At 40.2% G+C, this 26,133-nt stretch overlaps 1 protein-coding gene across 1 annotated transcript in view; it reads right to left on the reverse strand.

The window, feature by feature from the left end:
• Positions 1-4,545: 4,545 nt before the first annotated feature.
• ARFGEF3 (ARFGEF family member 3) overlaps positions 4,546-26,133 on the reverse strand; it is a 119,964-nt gene continuing 98,376 nt past the window's right edge. The window contains exons 23-32 of the mRNA XM_012650498.1: positions 24,699-24,802; positions 22,895-23,039; positions 20,208-20,336; positions 18,679-18,855; positions 16,972-17,086; positions 16,069-16,171; positions 15,716-15,847; positions 13,446-13,567; positions 6,790-8,011; positions 4,546-5,534 (exon numbers count right to left, since the gene is read on the reverse strand). Coding sequence (XP_012505952.1) covers positions 5,343-5,534; positions 6,790-8,011; positions 13,446-13,567; positions 15,716-15,847; positions 16,069-16,171; positions 16,972-17,086; positions 18,679-18,855; positions 20,208-20,336; positions 22,895-23,039; positions 24,699-24,802 — 2,441 coding nt within the window. The 3' untranslated portion in view covers positions 4,546-5,342. The remainder of the gene's footprint in view (positions 5,535-6,789; positions 8,012-13,445; positions 13,568-15,715; positions 15,848-16,068; positions 16,172-16,971; positions 17,087-18,678; positions 18,856-20,207; positions 20,337-22,894; positions 23,040-24,698; positions 24,803-26,133) is intronic.

The raw sequence follows: 26,133 nt of genomic DNA on the forward strand, positions 1-26,133 counted from the left end.
TTAAGGTAGTAGTTAGAAATTTTTTCAAGGCAGTTATTCTCAAAGCATGGTGCCCAGAATGGCAGCATTGGCCTCACCTGGGAACTTGTTAGAAATGCAAATTTCTAGATCTACTGAATTAGAAACTCTAGGAATGAGCCCAGCAACCTGTGTTTTCACAAGCCCTCCTAGTGATTCTGAAGTTTGAGAAGCACTGTTCTAAAGACAAAAGCTACTAGACAACCACTGGTTAAACCTTCAGGATAGGATCCAATGGTACAAATAGTTAATGTTGGTTGAAAAGGATGGGATGGTCACAATTGGATGGATTTACCAGCAGTTGGCTGCAGTTTTGTCACTAAGATAGTCAACCAGTCTCTCCTCCCTGTAGCCCCTTTGCAGTATTGCACAAAGATATAGGGAAAGGGTTTGATATGGTGCTAGTGGTATGGTAGTTGGTTTTCTTAAATTACTAATAGTAATTGGTGCCACCATTTATAAGGAAGTCCATCTCAGGGTATGGTTTATTTTTTTTTTTTTATCTGTCTTCCCTGAAGTAATAATTGTGTTTTGGAAATATAAATGGTGTTCTGTCCTGAAATTTTAAATTATTTGTTACTTCTACATCAGATACAAACACTATAATACAGCCAGAGGAAGGGTATCTCACAAACAAACAAACAAAGGTATGTTTTCTAGATTGCTTCACTAGTGAGGAAAATTACTCTTTTTTGGGACGAGGCATAATTATAAATCAAGTTCTTGACCAATTTTATAAATCTTTCCCAATAGCAAGCTCATATTTCCAACAGAAAGTGCTCTTTTACTTTTCTAAGGCCACACTAAATCTCACTGGGATCACCTAAATGGTACCCAAGCATATTTAAGTTTTGTCATCAGCTTACGGTAGGACTCTGGATTTTCCTTCTGCCTGTTTCCTTTTCTGGAAAACAAGTAGAAATATTTAGGTGTTGTGGCACATGGTTGTCATGGACATTGACTTCATGCCCCCAGCACCTGGCTCTTTAAACAATCTCCAACCAGTTGCTTCCTCTTCAGTGAATGTATATTCTGAAAAAACAATTATCATGTATTCTGCATATTTCTAAACTTTGATGATGACTTACAAATTCGGTACCATGTATTTCCCAGAGATGCAAGTAAAGAGGCACCGTTGGCTACAGGGCACTTTATTCTCCGCTGATTAAATAGTACTTGAAAAAGATTTACAAATCATGCATGCCGTTCCAGACACAGACTGCCATGTTCCTCTGCATTCACAGCTGGCCATGAACAGCAGTATTCCATCATTTCCACCTAACTTGGTGAGTTTTCTAAAGGAACACGGAAAGTTTAGATTTTGGTTTCCTTTATTTTCAGACACTCAATGTTACATATGATCTTTCTATGTATAGACACTATTTTTTAAAAAAATTTTAAACCTTATTTTCAAAAACTCTCATAACATCCCAGACAGATCTGGGATATCAACTAAATACTCTCACTTTAATTGCCTAATTCTTTGAAACTCTCTCTCATGCTATAGTGCTCACTCCATGCACTGAGAGAGCATAGTATCTGGGAGAGAGAGTATGGCCTTTGAATTCAGGAATGCTTCTGTTGCAACCAACTTTGCCTTTTACTTGTTATCTTGGGCAAGTTCCTTAAACCTCTCTGGGAATGTTCTCATCTGAGAAAATGGGGAACATACTGTCTGTCTCACAAGGTTATTGTGAGAAGGAAGTATGATAATCTAGGTAAAGGTCTGCATTCACAGCAACACTCACCACCCCTCCTCCCTGCTGTTTGTAAACGTTTGCTGTTGTAACCAGTGCTAAACAAAGGTCTTCATTCTGTTGAGTTCGATGGACTGACACAAATGGATTTTCCTTTCTGAGAAGGGAAACTTTCCTATATCAGCAATATTGTGAAGTATTTGGCAAGGGTATCTATTACACAACTGCATTACCTTCTTATAGTTAAGGCATTTGAGTCTCTCAATTGATTCTGTGTAAGCCTTCTCCTTAAAACGAGAAGAAGAACAAAAAGCCTTGTGATCACTGTACCAAGAAGTTTCCATTTCGAGGTGCTTTTAAATTATATCAACATTTTTGTCATGTTTGATTTAAAATACTTTAATCTGAACTGCTATGTGTGTTAGCATCTGCCTAGGTCCTTATTGATCAGTCATTACAAAGCCCCCAAATGGTAAAGGTGTTCTGGTTTTAGGTCTATGGTGAAGGCTGGAAAATAATCACAAGAGGAGAGAGTTACAGTAAGATGGTGTAAAGAGGCAGTCTTAAACATCTTTAAAAGCAGATCAGGAGGTGCAAGAGCTAGGCAAGATCCTATGAACAATGCACTAACCCTCCAGCCTCAAAACCTATGTCCTCCTCAATGGCAGAGAGAACTCTGGCAAAGAGTGCACGCACTTGGCTGGGTTGTTCAGTTAGGAGTTCCCTTACACTTGGAGTTTTCCAGAAGCTTGTCTCTTCAGGCACGCTTTACCAAAATATAAGAATAAAAAAAATCTCAACTTTAGTGTAATACACTTTTGGCAGTAAATACAGGCAACTAAAGGCAATGTGTAAAACTTGTTCTGCTTAGATCTGTAAATACTTGCTAATAACTGTTCTTAACTTCAAAAGGCTGCCTTGCCCTTGGTCTTACTGTTGCCACAATAGGGACTGTGAGTAGAAAAACACCTGACATTTTCAGAGACTGAGGGAGGCAGTAAAGAAAGAGAGGGAGGAAAGAAACCAGGAACAGTGAGAGAAACTAGTCTGGGAAGGGGCCACTCAGCGCCCCCACCCTCGCCAGTGTCCTTAATCACCTCCCTTCTTCTCCACACTGGAAAGAGTCAACTGAAGGTCCTGCTCTTTAGAGACTACTTTGCATCAAGCAATATCCTTTTTGGAAACTGCAAATACCTCTGGGAAATACTACTGTGACTTAGCTACTTTTCTAGTTGAAATCTGACGTGGTTATGGAAGCCAGGTAACCCCAGAGCAGTGTGTTAGAAACAGAGGTGGGCATAAAAGCAACGTGGGCCTCGGACTGGGTTATGTTATAGAAGAGAGGATCGGAAGGTACCAAAAACCTCTTACAAGATTATAGGTAAAGAGCTGTGTCTACTTTCTCATCATTTTATTCTTGGGACCCATAATCAGGCTAGTGCTAGAACAGGGTTTGGACACAGTATGGGATAAGCTTATTTTCATGAACCAACCTTGGACCCTATAATAAAGAAGCTGTGGGAGAATGTATTCTGATTTCTAAACAATTAACTAACATAATTCTGGGATGTGACATTCATAAATTGAGACAGCTTCCTTTGAATTTTTATACTTTATGAAAAGTTTCTATGTATACATACTCTAATTTTATACAAAGGCTTTTTCCCCCCAGTAAATTATGGAGTACTCACAGGCTCACAAAGGAGAACCGAGCCTCAGATACACTATAAAAAGAAATAAATAACCATGGCGCACTGCTTTTGTTGGAAAAAAGTTATCTACCTGACTTTTGATTCCATTTACAAAGTATAAAAATTCAGAAGTATAGAACAGAGCTCATTGCTATCTCTACAATTCATTGCCTGTTAAGATCAAATAGTTGATGATCTGTGTCTAAACTTGAATTATTGTCTAGTGAGTAAAAACTGAAGGAAAGAGAGTGTTTTGTAAAACTGGAAAAATGTCTTCCAGAGTCTGTTGTGATCTCTAGACAACACACTGATGGATAGGGTCTTTTAGATCACCTAAGGAAGTCAGAGAATCTTCCCTTCCCCTTAAACTTGTAGACAGACAGCTCCATGTTTCTCAAGGAGGGCAAAGTTTACAATTACCACCATTGTTCAATCCCTTTTAAATCCTTACTTCAATACTGTACAATCGATGTTTTATTTTTAAAGGATGTATTCAATTATGAATACATTTTTAATGGCTGGGAAATTATATGCCTTAGCAACTAACTCTACTCTCTAGAATATATATAAGTGGACTTGAGTGAGGAGTTTCAATTATTATTGTAATGTAAGAAATATAAAAATATTGTAAGTAATAACATAAAGCTTTCAAATTCATTTTCTAGTAATACTTAGGCAAAGAAATATACACTTAAAATATTGGTCTGATTAGAAAGACTTCAAACATAGGGTAAACTTACTTGTTAGGAGAAATATTTTAAGCAGAAAAAATTAATTTTCTAACTTTAGTGTCCCCTTCTTTTATTTTCTGAGACTAGTAGTATGTGAATAACTGACACAATTTCATATGACTGCTCTATTATATTTTAAGGTTTAAAATGATTTCATCATCATCCCTCCCTACCCCAAACTCCTTGCTCCCTTCCCTGAGAAGTCTGCTTTCTGGTTGCACGGAGGACTCTGAGTTCCTTTTCTCCAAGGGTGTTGATATAAAATGAGCTGCATTTTAATGATTTGTTTTCTTAAAAACCAAATGTTGTACCTTATGTTCAGATAGTTGGGCATAGAAATGTCTGTGCAATAAAGGATTAAGGCACCATTTTTTCTTTCCTTTCCTTGTCTGCCTTGGGGGCAGAAGCCAAGAACAACAGGATGGCCAGAGTAGCCTGTCAGTCTTCAACATATGTATCAGCTACTATCATGGCACTGTGTCAAAGGCTGCCAAGCCATAGACTTAACACCCTGGTAGGAAAGAATTTTCTTCCTTCAGAAATGGGGAAATAAAGGCACAATAGTACCTTACATGGGGAAGTGGGTGCATACCTGAAAATCTTAACAATTTAGGAATAATTTTGAAATGTTCTGGATTATTTTATAACAGAAGTCATTTCTTTCTTGATTATGACACCCAAGAATATATGTTTGTTGTTTTCTTCCCAGCCAAACCCATAATCATAATATAAATCTTCCTCCAAGTAATATCTAGTACTAGATGTCTGAGTGTTTACATATCAGCTTGACTTACCAGCAGATGTTGCCTTAGGAATTGCATTTATTTGTAAATTGATGGATCAAATGGATCAACATAGTGTTTTTAAAGTGGTGGTCCTTGAAAATGACCCATTTTGGGACAACACTGTAAGCAAAAGCACTGGGAAATAAACTTCAAGATTTGGGAAGGTATCAAGGAATGTAGACTCTTCTATAATGATGTGCAAAATAAAAGTATCATTTGTGTCATCAAGATACAACATTAGTACCCAGAATGGCCCAAATGCTGATTATTTAGGGAGTGGCTGAAAGGCTTTTTGACTTTAGGAAACATTGTTCTTTGAGACTCCAGTTTAAGTGGTGGTGGGGAAATGCTATCAGCTGGATTGGCAGGCTGACTGTAACCCTCACTAATGTATTTTCTTAGGAGCGGAACATGAGTTAGCTACACAATGATGTCATAGATGCGGCCCACTCTGCCGAGCCACTCTCTCACAGCCTGGCGAACTCTGATGTCCGTCACATGACAGGTCAGCTGGCTGATGCAAGGGAACACTGCTGGCTGGAGGGCAGTGAAGGTCTGGTCTGGAAGGATCTGAATCTGATTGAGCACTGTTAGCACCATGTTGGTCCATGCCTAAGAGAAAGGATTTAAGAGAATCAGTGGCTTTCCCCCATAGTTTCATTTGAACACTTGAGTGTGACCCTCCCAATCTCTAAATGGGCTCTAGCTGCAAGAAATTAGTTTTTACTAATTTAACGTTCCTATAATCTGTAGTTTTTACTTCACATATATAAGAGTAAGCAGAGACTCATATCACATTAGAAATGCCTTATTTTCAGCTCTCACAAACTACTAAAATCTTACATATTACTTGGATTTAAAAAAGACCTCTCTTGCCTTCTCATAATGAGATTTCCATAGGCCATATGATACTTTTAATCAGCAGTCTTTATAATGCCCAGATAACTTGGACTAGGTCTGCCTTAATTTAGGATAACTTTTAAAATCATAAGCAAATCCCCAAGACATGAAAAGGCAATTAAGGTAATATGATTTGCCAAGAAGGTTGTCTGTTAAAGAATAACCATACATCTCAGTTTGACTGGTCTAGTCTAAGGTGATTTTTGCAGATTCTGAATTATGAATTTTAATTCTATATTCAATAAACTTCAGAGGAAAATAAGGCATCTTGCAAAATTCACGGTAATTCCAAAGTTATGTTCATGCTAAGAATACATGCCTGTGACAGGAATCTACGATTTAAGATAAACGTTAAGATTATTTTTAAATGAGCTCTCTCTATATCCCTATTTTTCTCCCCCCTCTCACATTATCTCTTCTCAAACTGGCCAAAATAGTACCAGCACTTCAGCTATACCACAGAATTACAAATAATAAACATATGAAGGAACAGACATACTCGAAGCTCCTTGAAAAATGAGAATTTTTATGTGCTCGGAATGGGTTAGAAAAACTTGAAAAAAATTCATTGGCATAACCACACTAATATTCACTTTGCCTTTTTCCTTTACATAACGCTTCATAACTACAGCATTTCTTCCGGGCCATTTTCTAATGGCAAATTAGGTCCATACATTTTATAAGCTTTAGCTCCACCTCATTTGTAGAGGTGGGTTCCTAAATCTCACTAATATGTCACAATGGAGAGAAACAGTTCCTGAAATTATCTGACAGTAAAGTTTCAGTTTCACACTGGTGTATTGATACAGACTGATACTACATCTTAGGCTCAGGCGGTCCTCTGACTTCGGAGGTAAACTGGGTCCGCAACCCCTGCTGGTTCTACGGCATCTTAGACCATGTATGTGAGCTCTGCACGGGGACACCTCATTGGAAACCTGGCCTCCTCTGGCCCCCGGGGACCTACCTGGATCTGTGCTTCGGCATCCCTCACCGAGACGCTCAGGGAGCTCCCGGTGGAGCCGGAGCGAGGTCTCTTGTCCTGTCGCAGCAGCTCGGGGCCCGCGCTGAAGGAATGTCGCATCTGTCCTTGGTCCACCAGGTGCTGTGGACGCTGAAGCAGCGGGGAGTCCTGGCCTCTGGGGCCCAGCGGCTCTCCCTTCTTCTCCACTTTGCCGTCTTTGGGGAACGTGGGCAGGTTGTGCTGCTGCTTCCTCTTTTTGTACTCAGTCATGAGCTTTGAGATGGTCTTGTCGGCCGCCATGGTGTAGATCTTGTTCCCCGCGTTCTCCCACCACTCTTTCTTGCGGCCGGCATCCTTCTTCTCCACTTTGGGGCTGGGCGGCAGCATCAGCGTGTCCCCGCTGCCCGCCCTCAGGCTCAGGGACTCGCCCGAATGCTCCCGGGGCTGACTGCGGTCGTCCTCGGAAGGCGTGTCCTTCCCGGAGAAGCCGCCCGTGGACGGGGTGGACGACTCGGACTGGAAGGAGGGGAGGATGAAGAAGGGGTCGCTCTTGAAGACCGGCGGCTCCTCCAGACAGTTCTCCAGGTCCAGGTGCATCTGGATGTAGTGGTTGCACAGCTCCATGCACAGCTTGTGCAGCCTCTTCACCAGCCACACCCAGTCCGCGTTGCTCACGGGCTGGACGCTCAGCGAGGGCATCCGGGCGCGCCACTGCCTCTTCTCTTTGCCCCTCGGGGGGCTCACCTGGGCGGTCTCCTCAAAAATGTCTTCGTCTTCTGACGAGCACTGCTGGGAGGAATCCGTGCTTCTCTCATCGTCCTCAAAAAGGACCTTCTTCACCTGCTCGGCCGTGATGGTTTCTTGATTGGTGAGGACGGCACACACCAGCGCGTGGAAGTAAATGTTGAAACTCATCGCAGACTGGCGGTAGAGGTTGGCGGCGCCCCCGATGCCAGACACTTTCTTCAGCAGGCACTTCAGCCCCGGGCTGGTGTCGAACTCCCTGGCCGTCCTGTAGGAGTCCAGCAGCAGGTCAAATATGACCGCCAAGTTCTGCATGGATATGTAGCGGAGGAAGCCGGCCAGCTTGGTCTCCGGGACCTGGGGCGTCTTCTCCTCTCCAGGAGAGGGGCCTTTGACAAACTCCTCTAACAAGATGTCATACAAGTTCTGGAGTAACACTTGATGGGACAGCAAGCTCACCACGATTTCCCGGAAAGAAACGCTTCAAAGGAAAAGAAAGGGGTTGATTGATGCTCTTCTGTCTTATATCAGTTATTTCAAGGCAATTCAGACATTACCCATTTCAAAATGATATATGTGAAATTACAAACTAAAGTTATTCAAATGTCTTAAAAAAGGGCAAACTTTTGGGGGCATTACATGGTAACCATTTTAATCATAACCAGTGGATGGGGGAATCTGGGAAAGTGCAGAAAAGATACATGGCAGCTGGGAGGGTCGTTTTTTTCCTTGGGGGTGTTGAGTATGTTGTGCACTGTGACCCATCACATGAGGTCAGGTGATGTCCACTTGCAGCATCGTGTCAGTGCTCAAAGAGTTGCAAATGTTGGAGCATTTTGGATTTCAAATTTTTGGAGTGAAGATGCTCAACCTGTTCTACCAAACATTTTAATTCGCCAATGTGGTTTTGGGTTTATGGTTTCATTTTCAAAAGATTGGCCTTAGAATTTTGTAAAAATAGCTTATGCCATTATATTGCCAACTAATTCCCCAAACTGGGTAATTATAAAATGATGACAATGCTTATTAACAATATTGATTACAAAGGTACAAGTATTATGTTAGTAAGTTTCTGCTTTATTTTTATCTCACTATGACCTTGAATTTAAAAATTTTTGTAAGTTAGCAGGAAAAGTACTTTTTTTTTTTTTTTTTTTTTGAGACAGAGTCTCACTGTGTTGCCCAGGCTAGAGTGCCATGGTGTTAGCCTAGCTCACAGCAACCTCAAACTCCTGGGCTCAGGTTTTAGTAGAGACGGGGTCTCGCTCTTGTTCAGGTTGGTTTCGAACTCCTGAGCTCAAACAATTCGCCTACCTTGGCCTCCCAGAGTGCTAGGATTACAGGCGTGAGCCACCGCGCCCGTCCAAAATTGTTTGCTTTTAAAATAAGTAAGTGGTTCTGAGGCTGGTTTCAAACTCCTGAGCTCAAACAATCCTCCCGCCTCGGCCTCCCAGAGAGCTAGGATTACAGGCGTGAGCCACCGCGCCCGGCCAAAAGTACTTTTTTAACTAGCAGAAAATAATAATCTTATAAAAATCTAAATGCTGACTTTGCCCTTTGGTAGTTGTCACTGAGGTAAAACATTATTCTCAAGGAAAATGAAATGAGTAACAAAGGACTGTCACTCAAAAACAGTAACCTTTTTAAATAAATCACTTTAACTTTTTTTGTGGTAAAATATACATAACATACAGTTACTATTTTAACTAGTTTCATGTATACAATTCAGTGGTATTAAGTATATTTACAACGTTGTATAATGAGCACCACCTTTCCACCATCCCTAACCGAAACTCTGTACCCATTAAACAAGAACTCTCCATCCCTCTCCTCTCAGCTCCTACTTAAGTAACTTTTGATAAGAGACTTAAACTATTAGGAAACCTGAATGCAAATTCTTCTTCTGAAGAAGGCTCTCAAAGCTACCAGTTTGGTCCAGTGTCTCCTGTCCACACTATAGGACCCTTCACTGATTATATAAGTCTCTCCTCATGCCGTAACATCCTCAAGGGAAAGGGCAGTATCTTATTCATCTTCTTGTCCCCAGTAACTGGGAAAATGTCTGGTGACAGCAGCACTCAGTAAGTCTCCAAAACAAATCAAATAACAAAAGCCCTGGGTGTGGGCTGCTCAAAGAAGCACAACCAGAGGGATGAGCTGGATCAGCCTTCTGCAGGTATAAAACCCTTGGCCCACAGGGATATTTTCTGTTACTTCCCTGAGAAACAGAAAGCCATTTTCTAGCAAACACCTGAAAAGAGGGCTAGCGCAAAGCCACCTTTGGATTGTGGAATATTTTTATCAACCAAGACCATCTTTTTGATGCTAAATTTAAGATATAAAATTGCTAGCTGTGCATGTATAAAAGGACAGAACATACGCTTTACTTTAGGGTTGAGCTAAATGATGCAGCAAGAACAAAACAGAGGGAAAGGGGAAATTTTCAGAAAGGTACAGAAACAGCGAAATAACTTTTATAGATATGTGATTCTTAATCTTCTGTGCTGACGGACAAGAAAGATCTCAAACAAAATCAACAAGTAACTTTCCAATTCATTGTACCGAAGTGTTTCTACCTTTTTCTCAGCACACCTTTAAGAGGGGAACTGCAGTCTTCCTGCTTCTGAAAGCCAGCCTCCAGACTGGATAATTGAGAGATAATTGCATAATAAGCGTTGACTTAAAACATGCTAATGTCAGTAGATTCATAGTTTAAAATACAGCGTAAAGCTGTAATTAAGATGTTGTGGATTGAGTAAAGCTTGGGGCTATGAATGTCAAAGCTATTAAACAAACCAATCAACCCAGATTTCTCTTTATTTGAATGCTGTGATCTGTTTTAGTTTAGGTCTTTTTTTCCATGGTGATTTTAACATGGACCTGTAAGGATGCATCTGACCAGTACATAACAAACTTCCCTTAGGTTTGTTAAGGATCTTCCACTATATCCTATGCTAAGTTAAGAGTTGCCTCTGCTAACTTAAAGAATGTTAGGGAATGTCTTTTGGCTCAGTGGGCTTGGCCAAAAAATTTAATATGTTTTTCCTATTTTACTTAAATACAGTGAGTAATTGCCTAGTAAAAGTGCTAAGTAAATTAATTTTATGAGCCATGTTGATATATTTTTAAATCTTAACTTTTTAAACCAATAACATAAGAACATTAGGTTATTCTATTATTCCTATGTTCTGTTTGTAATTTGAATTCAGCCTATTATTATTCCTTTTTCCCTACCTTTACTTCAAAAATGCTCCAGTAAGAAGAATTTGCTGAATGGGAACCAGAAATATGAAAAAAGGAAAAGAGGTAGGAAAAGAAATGAAATTCTGAAGTAGGTCAAGGTTTAAAGATGTTAAAGGACTGCACAATCTTTGGTACATGAAATAGATTTAAAAAAGACAAACACTTAAAAACTAGTGACTGCTGGCAGCTGAGGGAGGCAGGGGCTAGAGCTGGGGAGGATACATTTAAATGGGATATTGGGAAAGTTCTATTTCTGAAGTTGGGTAGCAGGTTCATATTTATTTTAGTTTTTATTCAGGATTTATAACTTTTGAACATTCCATATACTCTTTTGTATGTAACAACACTTGAGTAAAAAAAAGTATTACCTAGGAATTTCACCCACATGGTCATATGAATCAAATTGCTATGCTAACCAGCTAACTTTTGGACAAATCTTTCAGAGCTCATAAAATGATACCAATTATCTTAGATCGGATTGCTGTAATAAAATACCATAGAATGGGTGGCTTTGAAATGATAGAAAATGATTTCCCACAGTCATGGAGGCTGGAAGTCTGAGGTCAGGGTGCCACGCCAGCATGGTCCTGTCCTGGTGAGGGCCCTCTTCCCCATGGCCGACAACTGTCTTTTCATTGTATCCTCACGTGGCAGAAAGAGGGCTGTCTCACATCTCTTCTTTTAAGGGCACTAACCCCATTCATGAGGGTTCCACCCTCATGACCTAATTTCCTCCCAAGCTCCCATCTCCTAATCCCATCACATTGGGGGTGAGGATTAAATCATATGAAGTCGACATATGGACAAACATTCAGTCCATTGCACCAACTCACTTCCTAAAATGGAAATGGGAAAGGGCAGAGGCCTTATATTCAGGAGACCCAGTTCTGACTGTGGCTCTCCCACTTTACAGTTGAGTATCTTGGACCGAGTGACCCAGCCCCTCTAAATGTGTTGTCATGGGTCAAATGGGAGTGGAAACATCTACCCTCTGGTCTTCACATACAGTGCTCAAATGCTTATCATCATTACCATTGATGTGTCAGAAGTTTAAAAATGGAAATGTCAGTCATGCCTTCATCTTCAACTCTAGGAACTGTTGCTCCATGAATTAGTATTAAACGTGTTTTGGGACAGGATCTGTCTTAGGAGTTTTTACAGAGCTTTGCCCTGAAGGCATAGGTGAATGTGCTGGTTTGCATTTCGAATGCTGTTACAATGGAAGGGCGTCTCTGAAAGGCAGTAGCGGCTGTATCCCACAAGGCGCCGCGTTTCTCAGACCTAAAGAATTGGATTTGCTTCGTAAAGCACAAGCGAATCTGTTAAAAACTATAGGCCGAGAGCTGACGATGAAGTGCCCTCCGGAACAAACAGCTTCCCGGAAAGGCCAGCTTCACAAAGGGCCAAAAGCAGAGCCTTTGTTTAAACTACTCTAGACTAGCTGTCTCCATTCACAATAACCTAATAAACATGGAGCTTGCATATCTCTGTTTAACCCCTCTGTTTAAATGATAAACTTACCTTAGAATTTAGAAATTAACCTTTGAAAGACTTTGTAACCGTTTGCTCACGTAAATAGAATTAGTTAAAGAATCTGTAGAAGCCCTCTGTAAAAGCCTTTTGAAAATCTGTTAACCTGAGAGGAACTACCTGTTGTTATGTAAATCTGTTACCCCTAACCATTGTTCACTATTTTCTATAAGTTACCATGTAAGACCTCATTCGGGGCTTTTTGAGACCAACGGAGAGGTCCGAGCCCCCTGAGCTCCCGCTTTGCCTATAATCTTTATAAACTTATAAAACTATTTCTTTGTCTCAGTGTATTCTTTTATTTCTTCCATTTTCCATTTCTCTCTATTATTTTCTTATCCCTTGCAACTCTACCAAAGGGACCCGGTTTTTTGCAGGGAACACTGGCCACGTTCCCCGCAAGGAACAATATTTTTTTTCGGCAGGATGATAGTATTTAAAAGGGCAAGTTTCTCGTGGCAGAACACAGATCTTTTTGTCTCCTGACAACTGTGTTATTCATGGAGAAGTTTATATATTTCTCACTGAAACAATCTGAACCATGTCTCAAGTTACAATTAAAAAAAAGGTTATAATATGTATGATGTTATGGGCTGGGTGTGTCGCTCACAAACTCATATATTGAAATCCTAAGTACTAGGGTACCTTAGAATGTGACTGTATTTTGGAGAAAGAGTTGTTAAAGAGATAATTAAGTCAAAATGAGGTCATTAACATGGGTCCTAATCCAATATGACTGGTGTCTTTATAAGAAGAGGAAATTTGGACATAGACACGTACAGAAGAACCAACATGTGAAGACACAGGAAGAAGACAGCCATCTACATGCTAAGGCGAGAGACCTCAGAAGAAACCCTGCAACACCTCGATCTCTGACTTCTAGACTCCAGAATTGTGAGAAGTAAATTTCTATTGTTTAAGTTACCCAGTCTGTGGTACTTTGTTGTGGCAGCCCAAACTGATACATATGAAATGTGGGAAATTTGGTTAAAAGGCTAAGAGTTTTTACGAAAACTTTTTCCAAACGATTCCAAACGTTTTCAGTATTCTTGGCCAAAGTTTGGATTACAATGAGCAAGAGGTGGGAATAAATGAACTTTCTTATTTTTAAGCGCCCTACGTGTTGAAACTTAGGTGCTCACCTTTTCTTGGTGTGTCCATTTGGTTTCTCATCAGGAGGCAGCTCAATAATGAGCTGACAGGACTGAGCATGATCGAAGTTGTTTGGAGTCTTTGGGGAGCACTGGGTGTCCAACATAAACACCTGTGTGAGGACACAAAGGCACAGTTCAGAACCTCACCTCCTCGACTGGCTCCATGACCGATTAGCTGGATGGTCTTGGGCAAGTTGTCTATTCTGTCTACTCATTTCCTAAGCTATAAAATGAGGCTGAGAATGGTTTTCTACCTGGTATGTTTATTGAGAGAATTAAGCGAGTTGATTTATCTGTATTACATAGGCAGAGCACTGGAACAGAAGAGTAAATACTCAATGTTAGCTGCTGACCCTAATAAAACTACTAGTTCTACCATTTGACAATTCATTATACTCCAAATAGAAAGCACTGACATTTAATATTAATTAAGAGTAAATAAAGAGGGGCTATGTTTGTAAAAGGTCATCTCTGATTTTGAGTCTGTTTGGTATCTTATTATATCCAACACAGGAATAAGAAATTAATCAGGACTACTGATGTGGCCACGTGACTCTACTAGGCAACAGCAGACGTGACTAAGAAAATAGTGAGCACTTATTGGATCTCTGATCCTAATGATTTCACTTCACATGACTTGAAACACCTTCACTACTTTACTTTGGAAAGATTAGAACAATTTTAAAGAAACCTTTTCTTTCCAAATCTTATAAGAATTATCAGATTATTGAATATGGGGTTATTTTATGAGCAAATATGGGAGAAAGGTTTTGGACTGAGGAAGAAAGAAATATTAAACACTTCTCTGCTGTTCTTCTCCATTAATGATCTATTTCAGAAGAGAAATCCTTGACATTTTCATATTCTTACTGTATGGTTGGATGTGGTTGAAAAGATTACTGTACGCACACGTTTTTATCTAGTCTTTATCTAGCTGGATGTAACAGCTTCTTGTTTAGAGAAGCTATCCCTTTGGAGGGCCACCCTTGTGGTTTCTCTGCTATTGCTCCTAGCCACACTGTAGCTACAGAAGTTACAACTGCCATGCTGTTGGCAGTGGCTCTTTATGGCAGCCTCACAGCTGTTCTTCTGTCCTAACTTCTGCAGACTGGCCACGGAGGCTTCCGTGGGCTGCACTCCCTCCCTTCAGAACCAGCAGAATCACCATGTCCTGGATGTTATGAATGTGCTCAGCAGATGATGTGAGCAACTGGAGATAAAAAGTGCTTGACCTACTACCTGAGGAAGCCCTCCAGATGCCAGACCTGCCCAGGAAACTTCTCAACTGATGGCATGTAAGTGACTGAGTTCCTTATCTGGGTAATCAGGGGAATCCTAGATTATCAGTGTGCTAAGAGAAAACTTTATTGAGTATACCTCCAATGCATTTTATTTCTTCAAAATTAATGCAAATCTGACAGTTCATATACATTTGTAAAACTTTATATTGTAAACATATACATGCAAAATAATTTCTCCATGTGAAGACACAATTCAAACATGTCTGTTGCTATGACATGATGGATTGCTTAGCCAGTCAATGACTGTTGGGAATCTTGTCCAGTTTTGTTTTTTCACTACTATGCATAGCATTGTTATGAATGTATGTGAATTTAGGGATAGACTTAGTTGTACTGCTGCTGAAAGCCCCATACGGGGTTTCTTACAGGCAAACTGCCATACCACTTAGGGTCATATCTGTAGCTTGTGCTAATACTATAAGGTCTTCTGTGATTCAGTAACTCATTGATTCAACAAACACATACGAAGCATCTTCTCTATGCCTTGCTCTAAGAATACCAAGGTAAATATACAGAATCTGTTCTTTGCTCCTCAGGTGTTCACAACCAACTTTTAAATGTTAAGTTCTGTGTTCTGTATGGAAGATATAAGAAAACATCCAATAAGTGTGCCATCATTAGGCACTCGTAGTCTACCAGTAACAATAACATTTAAGCAAATACTTATAAGTAGTTGGAGCAAGGTGTGGATAAAGTACAGTGACCAGGCTGCAGAAAGGACTCTCTATTTGATCTAGGCACTAGAAGATGCAACAAGCAAGAGATGGTGGAGAAGAGATGACACTGTTGATCAGGTTCAAGTCATTCCTGGTAAAGGATGGCAAAAGAATGGTCCCCAAGGGGCATATGTCCCTGAGGGAATGAAAGCCAGTTTGGTGATGAAAGACCTTCAGGAAGAATTACCAACATGTATTTCAAGTTTCTGGAATCGCTGAGCTCAAAAGCCCCAGCCCTTACCTGCTGGGCCATAGCTCGGATGCGCCAGTACTCAGCCTCGGCGCTGGGGGAGGAAGAGGGGGCCGCCACCCGCACCTGGCAGCCTTCCCCACTGAAGCTCTCAGTGCCGCTGTGGAAGCAGCCCAGCAGGTCCTAGGGAGAAACAGCAGATGCTCGCTGGGTGCATCCTGGTTCACGGCATAGTCTTGGATCTGACATTGTCACTGTGCCTGGGACAAAAGCATTGACCCCGCAACTTCTTTCTCACCCTTTGCTCTGAGGAGGCAGGCAGAACCCAGGTGCCCAGCTTGGTAAGGCATCAGGGAGCTAAGGAAGGTTTGAACCGCTCTGGCTCTCTCCTCCCAGCCATTTACCTTCACTGGCTTGAGTGTGGCAGAGAATGCGTCCTGCAGGGCGCAGCAGGCAAGCCTCCACATTTCTTCTGTGAACACAGGGCCCGCCGTCACCAGGACGTACCTGCCCAAGAAACAAGGAAAGGGGCCTGGAATCGAGACACTTCGTTGCCACAGAATTTAGTCCCTTACGTACTCGTGCTTAGGTTTATTCTGTGGTTTCCCTGTAAGTCTTCCTGTCTTTTATCACTCTTGCCTTCCATCCCTCTGATATTCCATTGTCAACATGCTACTTCCTAAACCATTTTACTAAAAAATATCAATGGATCCCCACTGTAAGTAGGCCAATGATTAAACTCAGACTTGTATACAAGACTGTATGTATTCTGTACTGATGATTCCATTCTAGCTGCACTTTCCACCACTCCTCTACAAATAATAACCAAAGCAAACCCCAAACCCTTTTATTGTCACTTATAATTCTTATCTCCATGCATTTGTTCATTTTGTTCTCCTAATTGGAAAGTGCCCACCTTAGAGGATGTGACCAAGTGTCACTGCTATGACTAAGCCCTTGCTGGCAGCTTCTGGTCCTTTCTTGGCATTTACCACTTAACTCCTCACTATTATCATTTTTCATGTGACTCTCTCTCTGTTACATCATTTTAAATAGACTCTAAGCTCCGTGAGGGTAGGGACTTTAGTTTACATATATCACTTTCTCTGAACCACAGTACTCTGTATCGCCTTACACAATAAATATTTGCTGCCTGAACACAGGAATAAAAAATTGTCAGCCTGTAGTCATTTTTAATTACAAAATGCAATTCAAAAAGTGGATTGCTACTACAAAGATAATTTAATTTCCTTGGATTTTATAATGAAAATTCAACTTTGTAGAGAGTCAGGAAACTTTTTTCTCACCTAATACAGGAGCATCCCACTCTGGAGATGGTTTCCGTGGGCTTGGCCACACACGCTACCAGTAGCTCAAAGAGGTCCCTCAGCATGGTGTTGATCATGCTCTCATACCTGATGTCTACAGGAGAAGGAAAGAGTCAAGGTGTATCACTCAGCTCTAGTGTAAAGGGACAGACTGAAATGGCCATCTATAGCAAAAGAGGGAAGTCTGAGTGATAAGATACATAATTATCTGAGAAAGAAAAAACAATGAGAAAAAATGGCCATATCAAAAAAAAATCCAGTGAAACCTTTTTTCAAAATTTTTATCCAATTTTAGCTTGTTTAATTCATTTCTAGATAAATTAAGATGAAATACATGGTTCATTTTTATGTGTTGATAAACATGTTTGAAAATTAAGTGTATCATTCATCTACTTAGAACACATAATTAAATATGGCCTAAATATTATACGAGATGGTAAAAATTTTAAATTTTTTTTTAAAAAGGATACAGTAAAACATACTTTCCTTACTGCCAATACCAAATTAAAATGAATCAAATGCTCTTGGAAAACAAAAAAATCTCTAGTCCTACCACTTGCTGAACCTTGTCAGTCTGGCTTTAGTCTGCACACTAGCTCCAGATTAAAGAAAAATAACACTTTTAAAAATCACATTTGCCCAATTCAAGGAATACATCTGCATTTTTTTCCTCAAAGTCTTTGTAATCACACAGAACCAATTTTCACAGAAGAATCCATGGTCCCATGTTGTGCGAGGCAATGCCCTGGTCAAGAACACGGACCCCTAGGGATAGGGTCACCGGTTACCACCTACATGTGGAAAAACCCACTTGTTTTCTTTCTCAATTAGTGCCCCTTTTTGCAGGGCAAATTGTCCTTGCTAAACTTAGTAGAGACACAGTTTCTTATCTCTGCTTTGTGACTCTCCCGTGGAAGAGAGAGTGTCTCCTTAGTTTCTCTATCCTCTCCAGAAAGGACAGCTCTCCCCTTTTATTTCCACACGCTTTTGCCTTCTGTTTATAAGTTCTGTGGCCAGCAGAGATGCAGTGATGTTTCTTCTGCTCCCAAACTTCCAGATCTTCCCACATGTGGCTCCACTGGTATCACAGCTGACACATTCCCCCTGCCTCTAGGTCCCTCTCCATCTGCTGACTTCAACATACAGTCCACCCTACACTTTCACAGCTTTTTTCAAAGTGCCACAAATATCTAGAAACTTCTCTTCATCTTGAGTCTGTTAAGCTACTATTTGCCCATAATCGGATCAAAACCCCACCTCCTCCCTTTAAGCTCCTGAGCTGAAACAGCACAGCAAGCTATATCCCCTTTCCACCCCCAGGTATACTCCCTCTCCACCCCTAGGTTACAGTGATAGTTCTTTTTTACTTATTATATACTCAAATTTATTTCCTCTCTCCTAATGCACAGATATCCTAGACCTCTTATTAGGTATTTTATTTTCAACCATGAATGTATTTTGAGTATTTCTGTTTGATAATTTTGTAGAGGATACATGGGTACCAGTTTTCTCTTTGATAATCTACTATTAGAAGGCTGGCACTGACCATGTATTTCTGTTTTAATAATTTCCAGGACAAAAATCATGTTACCAGTATTTGCATTAGGTATTTACTAAGCCCTTTTAGGCAATGATGCTGCCTACTAAAGAACTAGTCCACATGAACTTCTCTGGCGCTATGGATACCTGAGTGTAGAAAGCTCTGAATGTGCTCTACTACCAGCTCGCAGGACAGACCGATGGCATGCTTGAAATTAGCAGAAGCCACGTCCCAGTAGGAATGGTCTTTATGGCTACGACGGAGCCAAAGGGACATCACAGGAAGGAGAAGGTGAACAACTGCATAGATACCGAACCCGGGTCCTGAAAAAGAAAAACGTCAGAGTCAAAATTGTGATATGAGCAACAGCCTGGCATTAAAGGGAAGTGCCCTGCCATGGCTTGGCATTGCCCATCTCTTTCTCCCCATCCTCTGAGAATGTACAAGGAAAAAGAATTTACCACTGATTGGGGAATATGTGATCTTTAGTAGCATTTTTCATAATTAATCATGTCATTAAATATTCACAAATATTAATTTTAATGCCTGTAGAATATGTAAATACTTTTCCCATGATTTACTTAACTGCTTTCCATTTAAGGTGTTCATTAGTTATAGTCAAGATGTTTCAACAAATATATATACATTTTTGTCTTTATTACAGTTAATTTCCTTAGATGATAGACTCCTAGGAGTAGAAATATTGGGTTAAATGCTTCTCACACATATTTAGTGACAATCAATGTGAAAGCAGAAAATTGTGCTGACCAGTAAAACAGATTTAGTGGTATATAATTAATGCTATAAAATATCTGCTTATTACTTGATGGAAGGCTTTTAACTTTTTAACATGTGAGAGTAGCTAAGGTATTTTGTTTTTAAAAAATTCCAGTACAAACTTTGGTATAGATTTTGAAAAAGTATCAATTATCAAGTCTTCATTATAATGAATACAGACATCCTCTTCTTACTATGGAATCAATTAGTGGTTTCATTTAGGGTTCTGATTTTGTTAGTAAAATACTTAAATTTCTATAAAAAGCTTCTTTGAGCTTGGGAAAATTGGGATGAATGAATGTGTATATTAAACTTGCTTAATTCAGAACAAGAAAATTCCTAAGGGTCATTCTTTTCTTATACTGTCAGGTGCTGTACTAGGTGAGCATTAAATATCTTTTTCCAAATCTAATCACCTATGACCTTCACACAAATGAGGTGTTGCTGTCTTGATACTGCATATACTTACGCGTGGTCTGTTTATGTCCATGGTAGATCAGGTGAGCCCAACCCACAGCCCTGAGGCCAAGAGAGTGTGACTGTGAGATCCTGCCACAAAGGAAGGCTGTGATCATTGAACATGACACAGCTAACTGGCTTCTGGAGACACCAATACCACAGCTGTGGCCCAGTTAATGTGGGGCTCCTGCATACCCAACTAACTGGCCACGATATTTGTAAATGGACTTCTGGGAAGAAATGCAAACACCACGTGGGATATATCTTAAACATCACTTCATCATAACCACTCAACAAATAATTATTTAGCATATTTTATGTGTGAAGCTTTGTGCCAAGTCTAGGAAACAATGAAAGCAGGTAGACACCTGCACAAATACCTTCCTGAAAAAATTTTATGTATAACAACACCCCCTTAAAACAGACATAGAATATTCACCAGGTGTTTTGGTAACATCTCTCAACAGCTCAAAGAGTAAATCCAAGGTCGGTGGCTGGTGCTGCCGGGGACAGTTGGACACAGCCGCTGTTAGCTGCTCCAGCAGGATGATCCAGACTTCTATCAGACCTGGAAACCAAAAAGCAGACCTCTGTGAAATCCATTTAGATATAATGTAGAATTGTCACAAGATTCGATTAAACATTGAATATAAACTGTCAAGTGCTATACAGAGGTGAGACATCACCCAATGTGTTAGCCTTCAGTGCCCATAAACATGAACAGATTATGATTTACAGGTTCTGACAAAGGAAAAGAAAGTGCTCCCATTTCTTCTCCTCCTTTAATACAAAGGTGATATGGTATGTAAATTCTACTGCATTGAAAAGACTGTCAGATTTCTTGGGAGCTGATGATAGCAAAAAACAAAATATCCTTCTATTTCCATTGCCTTGCTCTGTCTTTTTTTTACAAAATAACTTTATTGTGGTAAATACATATAAAAAAATAGCCATTTTAACGTGTGTAATTCAATGGTGTTAATTACATGCATGATATGGTACAACTATCACTACTATTTCCAAAACTTTTCATCATCTCAAGCAGAAACTCTCTAACCATTAAGCAGTCATTCTCCCTCACTCTAGTCCCTGTAACTTCTAATCTATAAATTATGGTTAATTTTCAGGCGTGTTGATGGCATCGTGATTATATTTGTTATCTTTAAAGAACACAAACTGAAACATTTACAGATGAAATGCTATGTTTGAGATTTGCCTTAAAGTAATATGGAGGAAGAGAGAGAGGGAGAGAGCGGGTAGGGAAGAAGAGAAAGAAAAGATATACATGATCCGAGACTGGCCATAAATTGATAATAGTTAAAGCAGGTGATGGGTACATTATACTATTCTGTCCAGTTTTATGTATTCTATATATGTGTATCTGTATGTGTATATATTTTGTATATGCTATCTAGCTTTGGATATATTTGGAATTTCTATAGGGGGAAAAAGTAATTATTTGCCTTTGGAAACCAGAGGAATAGTATCTGAGAATATGTTAATGCTGAGAATTGTTTAATTTTTAATACTAAGTACTTAAAGCTGTTATTTTTATTCTTTTCTATGATCTACTATGTTTCACATATAATTATCACTTTAAAGTCCTGAATGAATTGATTATGTGGGAAACTCAAAATAGGTGCTTGACTGAACTTTATCCATTAGAAGATGGGCTTCCTCGGAAAAAAAAAAATCGATTAATGATTTACACAAATGGGAAGAGGAATGCTCACTGTTACATACACAACTGTTTAGAACTGTTTTAAATAATGTATTATAAATAAACAACATTAGCTCCGGCTTATAATTATCTGGGTTGGAGGTTTAAAATGCTAAGTAAAAATTAATCATTAAACTGAAACTTTTACTAGGCAACATCTAGCCAATTTTCAATACTTTGTTTTCTATATTATTTATTCTCTCCTATAGTTCTTCCTCACAACTAATCTGAACTCATGAAGTTTTACTGTTAATAATCTCCACTGAAAACTGTAAATCTTCCAGCCACCCCCATAAATGAATTTATAACAGCAAAATAAAAAATAAATAAATAAAACTTCCCCTAAAAAGTGCTTTTTGCAAGGGTTTGAAAAAAAAAACTATGTCCAGAAACTAGACCTATTTGAGGGTATGATTTCCATTTCTAGATGGAGAACAGGACAGAGTCTTCTAGATAGAAGACAGCAGGCATAAGCATGAGTTAATCCATCTGAAAATTATCCAGTTACTATACTGAACTCTGATTCACAGATTACATGGGACCTAATTTGAAAAAAATTTGTTAAAATTATTCTTTCCATGAGCCTTCAGCTTCACCAGTCACAGATTCTTTCTTTAGTAATGGCTTAATTTCCCCAGTCTCTAACCAAATAGTCCTGCAGGAAGTAATTATATAATGATTGTGTTTTCTAAAATATATTAAGGCAATTACCAGCCAATTTAAGTGCCCAGGCACCAATACAACTTCATTCCAATTTGCTAAAGTCAAGAGAATTCATAGTTAGAAACTACATTTAGTGGAATCTGCAAATCTGTACCCATCTAACAAGGATGGGTCTGAAGGCATCTATTGTAAAGTGATGCATTTTCGAAAATCCATGGAAACTTTAAATAGACTTGTTATGATAAAATTATTTTTAAAAAGACAGAAACAGAAGCCCATTCTTATGATACATGCTATAGTTTGAATGCGTCCCCCAAAGTTCAAATGTTGGAAATAATCCCCGATGCAACAGTGTTGAGAGCTGGGACCTTTAAGAGGTGATTAAATTATGAGGGCTCTGCCCTCCTGAATAGATTAATATCATTATCTTGGGAGTGGGTTCCTGATTAAAGGAGGAGTCCAGCTCCTTCCCTCCCTCCCTCTAGTGCTCTCCTCCCCTTCTGCCATGGGATGATGCAGCAAGGAGGCCCTCACGAGATGCAGACCCCTCAACCTTGGACTTTCTAGCCTCCAGAACTATAAGAAATAAATCTCTCTTCTTTATAAAGTACCTAATCTCAAGAATTCTGTTACAGCAGCACCAAAAGGACTAAGACAATCTATAAGCTACTTAATTTATGGCTTAAGCTTCTGGGCATATGAACATAGAGATTAACCTGGTTTAGTCCAATCAATTAACTTACCAGTGTCATCGTCAAAATCAGACAGGATGGATTCAATTCCGTCCTCACTGCTGGCTGACTGCTCCTGAAGTCTTCGAGGCAAGCTAGCAAGTCGCCCGCTAAGGAATATTGGCTTCAAGGGCATTTTGTAGATTTTGGCCAATAACTAAATGAAAAAAAAAACTGCAATTATATATTGGAAAAAGCTGTACTCTGGGTGTTAAAGAACAATGAAATTATACACCAGTACTAAAGGGAGACAGGAAACTAGAGAAGCTCCCAATGTATAAAAATTTCAAAGTTGGTTGTAATTTGGATTTACAAAGGTGGCTTACAGGAAGCATTCATCCCATGAAACAGATGAAACAGCAAGCATTCAATGGCAACAAAAAACTGGGGAAAAGACCCTATGAATAATTTTTCAGTGTTTTAATTACATACGAATTTTACAGACTTTTAGAAACCTACCAAGGGAACCATGGGATATGGCAAGAATTTCTGCCTATGGGAAAAAATGTTCTACGGGGATCACTGAGAAGAGTCTGCAGGGGCATGGGATACCAGATTGATTTCCCCTCCCCTGACTCAACCTCTAAGGAAACACAGGGGCAAGAATGGGGAAAGGGAGGACTTTAGGGCCAGGTGGGAGAGATGAAGGTCTCAGAGCTGACAGAGTGCCCTGGGCTCTTTATTCCCCTCTCAGTATGAGGGCCTGGGCCCCCAGGAATCCCTGTTGCTGGGACAAACTCCCCAGGATCCTTCTGTCTTCATGAATTGGAATTGTGTCTGCCATGCCCACACTGTTCTAGAAACCAGGGAAACAGCTGTGAGCAAGAGAGACAAAACTCCTGTTCTCATGGGTCTTACAGACTAGAATTGTTTCACAAATAATAAAATCTGACATAAATGCTATAGGAAAAAGTGAACAGGTGGCACTAGAAAGAGTGATGGGGTGTGAGGGGAACATTGGCAGGAGCTGCCAGATCTTTTAGCCCTGGTCTCTCTGAGGAGGTGATGTTTCAGATACAGAGTGTCACACAGAATCTGGGGAGAGTGTGTCCAGGCAGAAGGAGCAGCAATGGCCCTGGTCGGAAATGAGCTGGTGTATTTGGGGGGCAGAAAGTCAGTGGGTTGGAGGGAAGGATCTGAGGGTGGAAGGGGAGGCAGCTGGAGGGAGAAGTCAGGGCTGCATGTCTTCCTGAGGCCATGGCTTAATGCTGCCACTGAGGGAAAAGGTAAAAACACAGCCCAGAAGAGACCTGGGGACACGCTTGGGAAGACAGGAGAGAAACTATTGACTGAGGGCTGTCACTGCAGCCTAGAGGAGAAAGGGCTTCAGCAGGTAGCACTGTCGGCCACTGAAGCAGAAAGGGCAAAGTGTGTGACGGTCACTGCTCACTTTGATAAGACAATAAAGTGGCTCTCTTTATTGGGTCTTGATTGAACATGCCCCTCTTTCTTTTTTAAATGTCCCTTTTCACTGTTTGCACCCCCGCCCTCTACTTTTTGGGACTATCAGGAAGATTTCCCATGACCCCGTGACCCCTTCCCCTACAGCCAGATGCAAATACAGAGATTATGCAAATATAGAGATTACAGAGCGTGAAGGAGAAGGTTCAGGGATCTCAGGACCCAACTGTGTGTTCTAGCATGTTTTCATTGTTTTCTTTTCTTTGTGGGAAAGGTAGGGGCAAAAATTTATACTCCAAATCTGAGCCCTAATGTCCTCGGAGACAGCAGAAAGCATTCCTCCCGGGCTTCAGCGACCGACATCTTCCAAGGTAGGTTTCTGGCTGGGAGCTCGGAGGGGGGGGTCTCCGCGTACCTGAGAGCAGCGCCTGAGGTAATCCAGGGCTGGCAGGCACAGGTCTGTGGACGCAGCTCCTGGTCCTGGGACACAGTCTCCAATCTCTTTACAGTCCACCTCCCCTGGGGCCGTGGGGGGGACAGAGACCAACAAAGTTACCCTCGCTTGCCTCCTTATAACAGAAGACCTATTTATTCACACTGCATTAATTCACCAAATATTTACTAAAATAGAAAAGAAAAATTACCCTCAATTGCACAACCCCGGGGAAAATCCTGAGAAATATCCTTTCAGGCATTTTTTTTCCCCACTGCATGTGTGTATGTTAGATACAGTTGGGACCAAACTATGCATATTATTTGGTTGGGATTATGACTGTTTTGTAACTCCCCCTCTTTCACTAAACAACGAACATTTCTTCCATGTTCTTTTATGGTTACTTTCAGTAACTGAATGGTGGTTCCTTTGTACATGGACACACTGGAATTGACATCTCCAGGCCCTGCTATTGGATGGTGTGACTTCTGAAGCTTTGATGACAACGGACAGTCCCAGAGACAAGCCCTGGATTGGACTGGAACGAAGCACTCCTTCTTTCTTTGGAAAAGGACCTCCATTGTTGCCAATACACAGCACTAAATGGTGATGATAAATGAGGACTCTGGGAAGAGTCTAAACATCTGGGGCTTGGGGACAGAGACTACTTAATTGAATTTAAATGATTTCTGTTTTTTGTACACATCCAGACATTTAACACATCTGTAGAGGGGCATCTAGATTTTCTATAGGAATAGTAACAATTATTATTTTTCTTCTTGTAATGAATCTATCTCTATACTTTTAATAAAATCATTTCACAGTACTACAATTGTTTCTAATTATAATTGTAGCAACTAGCACCATCCCTTGTGGGTAAACAGACATAATTACTAGGCATTAGTTAAAATTCAGAAGCAAAGAGGCATGTTTCTCCTTTTAAAAAAAGAAACATAGCTTATGTTTTAGATTAGGGGTTGGCAAACTTTTATTGCAAAAATCCAGATACTAAATACTTTAGGCTTTGTAGGTCTTACTATCTTTATTGCAACTTCTCAGCTCTGTTGTAGCATGAAGGCAGCCATTGACAAATGAGCATGCTGTGTTCCAATAAAACTTTATTCATAAAAACTGTCAATGGGTCAGATTTGGCATGTGGGCCACAGTGTGCCAACTCCTGGTTTAGATTAATATACCTTATAATATGAAAACACAGACCAGGTGAAATTCATGTTGAAATAAACAGATGGTAATAAAAAATAAATTCATTTCCTACCCATGATTACAGCGGGTATTCCCAAGTTTTTTACTTGGCTGCTGTGTTATACATCCAAGTCTATGCCGATGGTACTCCCTGGAGCCAGGCAGTATGCAGGTTCTATGGCTATACTGGGGGCTCTGCCTTTTCCACTGACCC

The sequence above is a fragment of the Propithecus coquereli genome, unplaced genomic scaffold (assembly GCF_000956105.1).
Source record: "Propithecus coquereli isolate 6110/MARCELLA unplaced genomic scaffold, Pcoq_1.0 Scaffold329, whole genome shotgun sequence".
Lineage (NCBI taxonomy): Eukaryota > Metazoa > Chordata > Mammalia > Primates > Indriidae > Propithecus > Propithecus coquereli.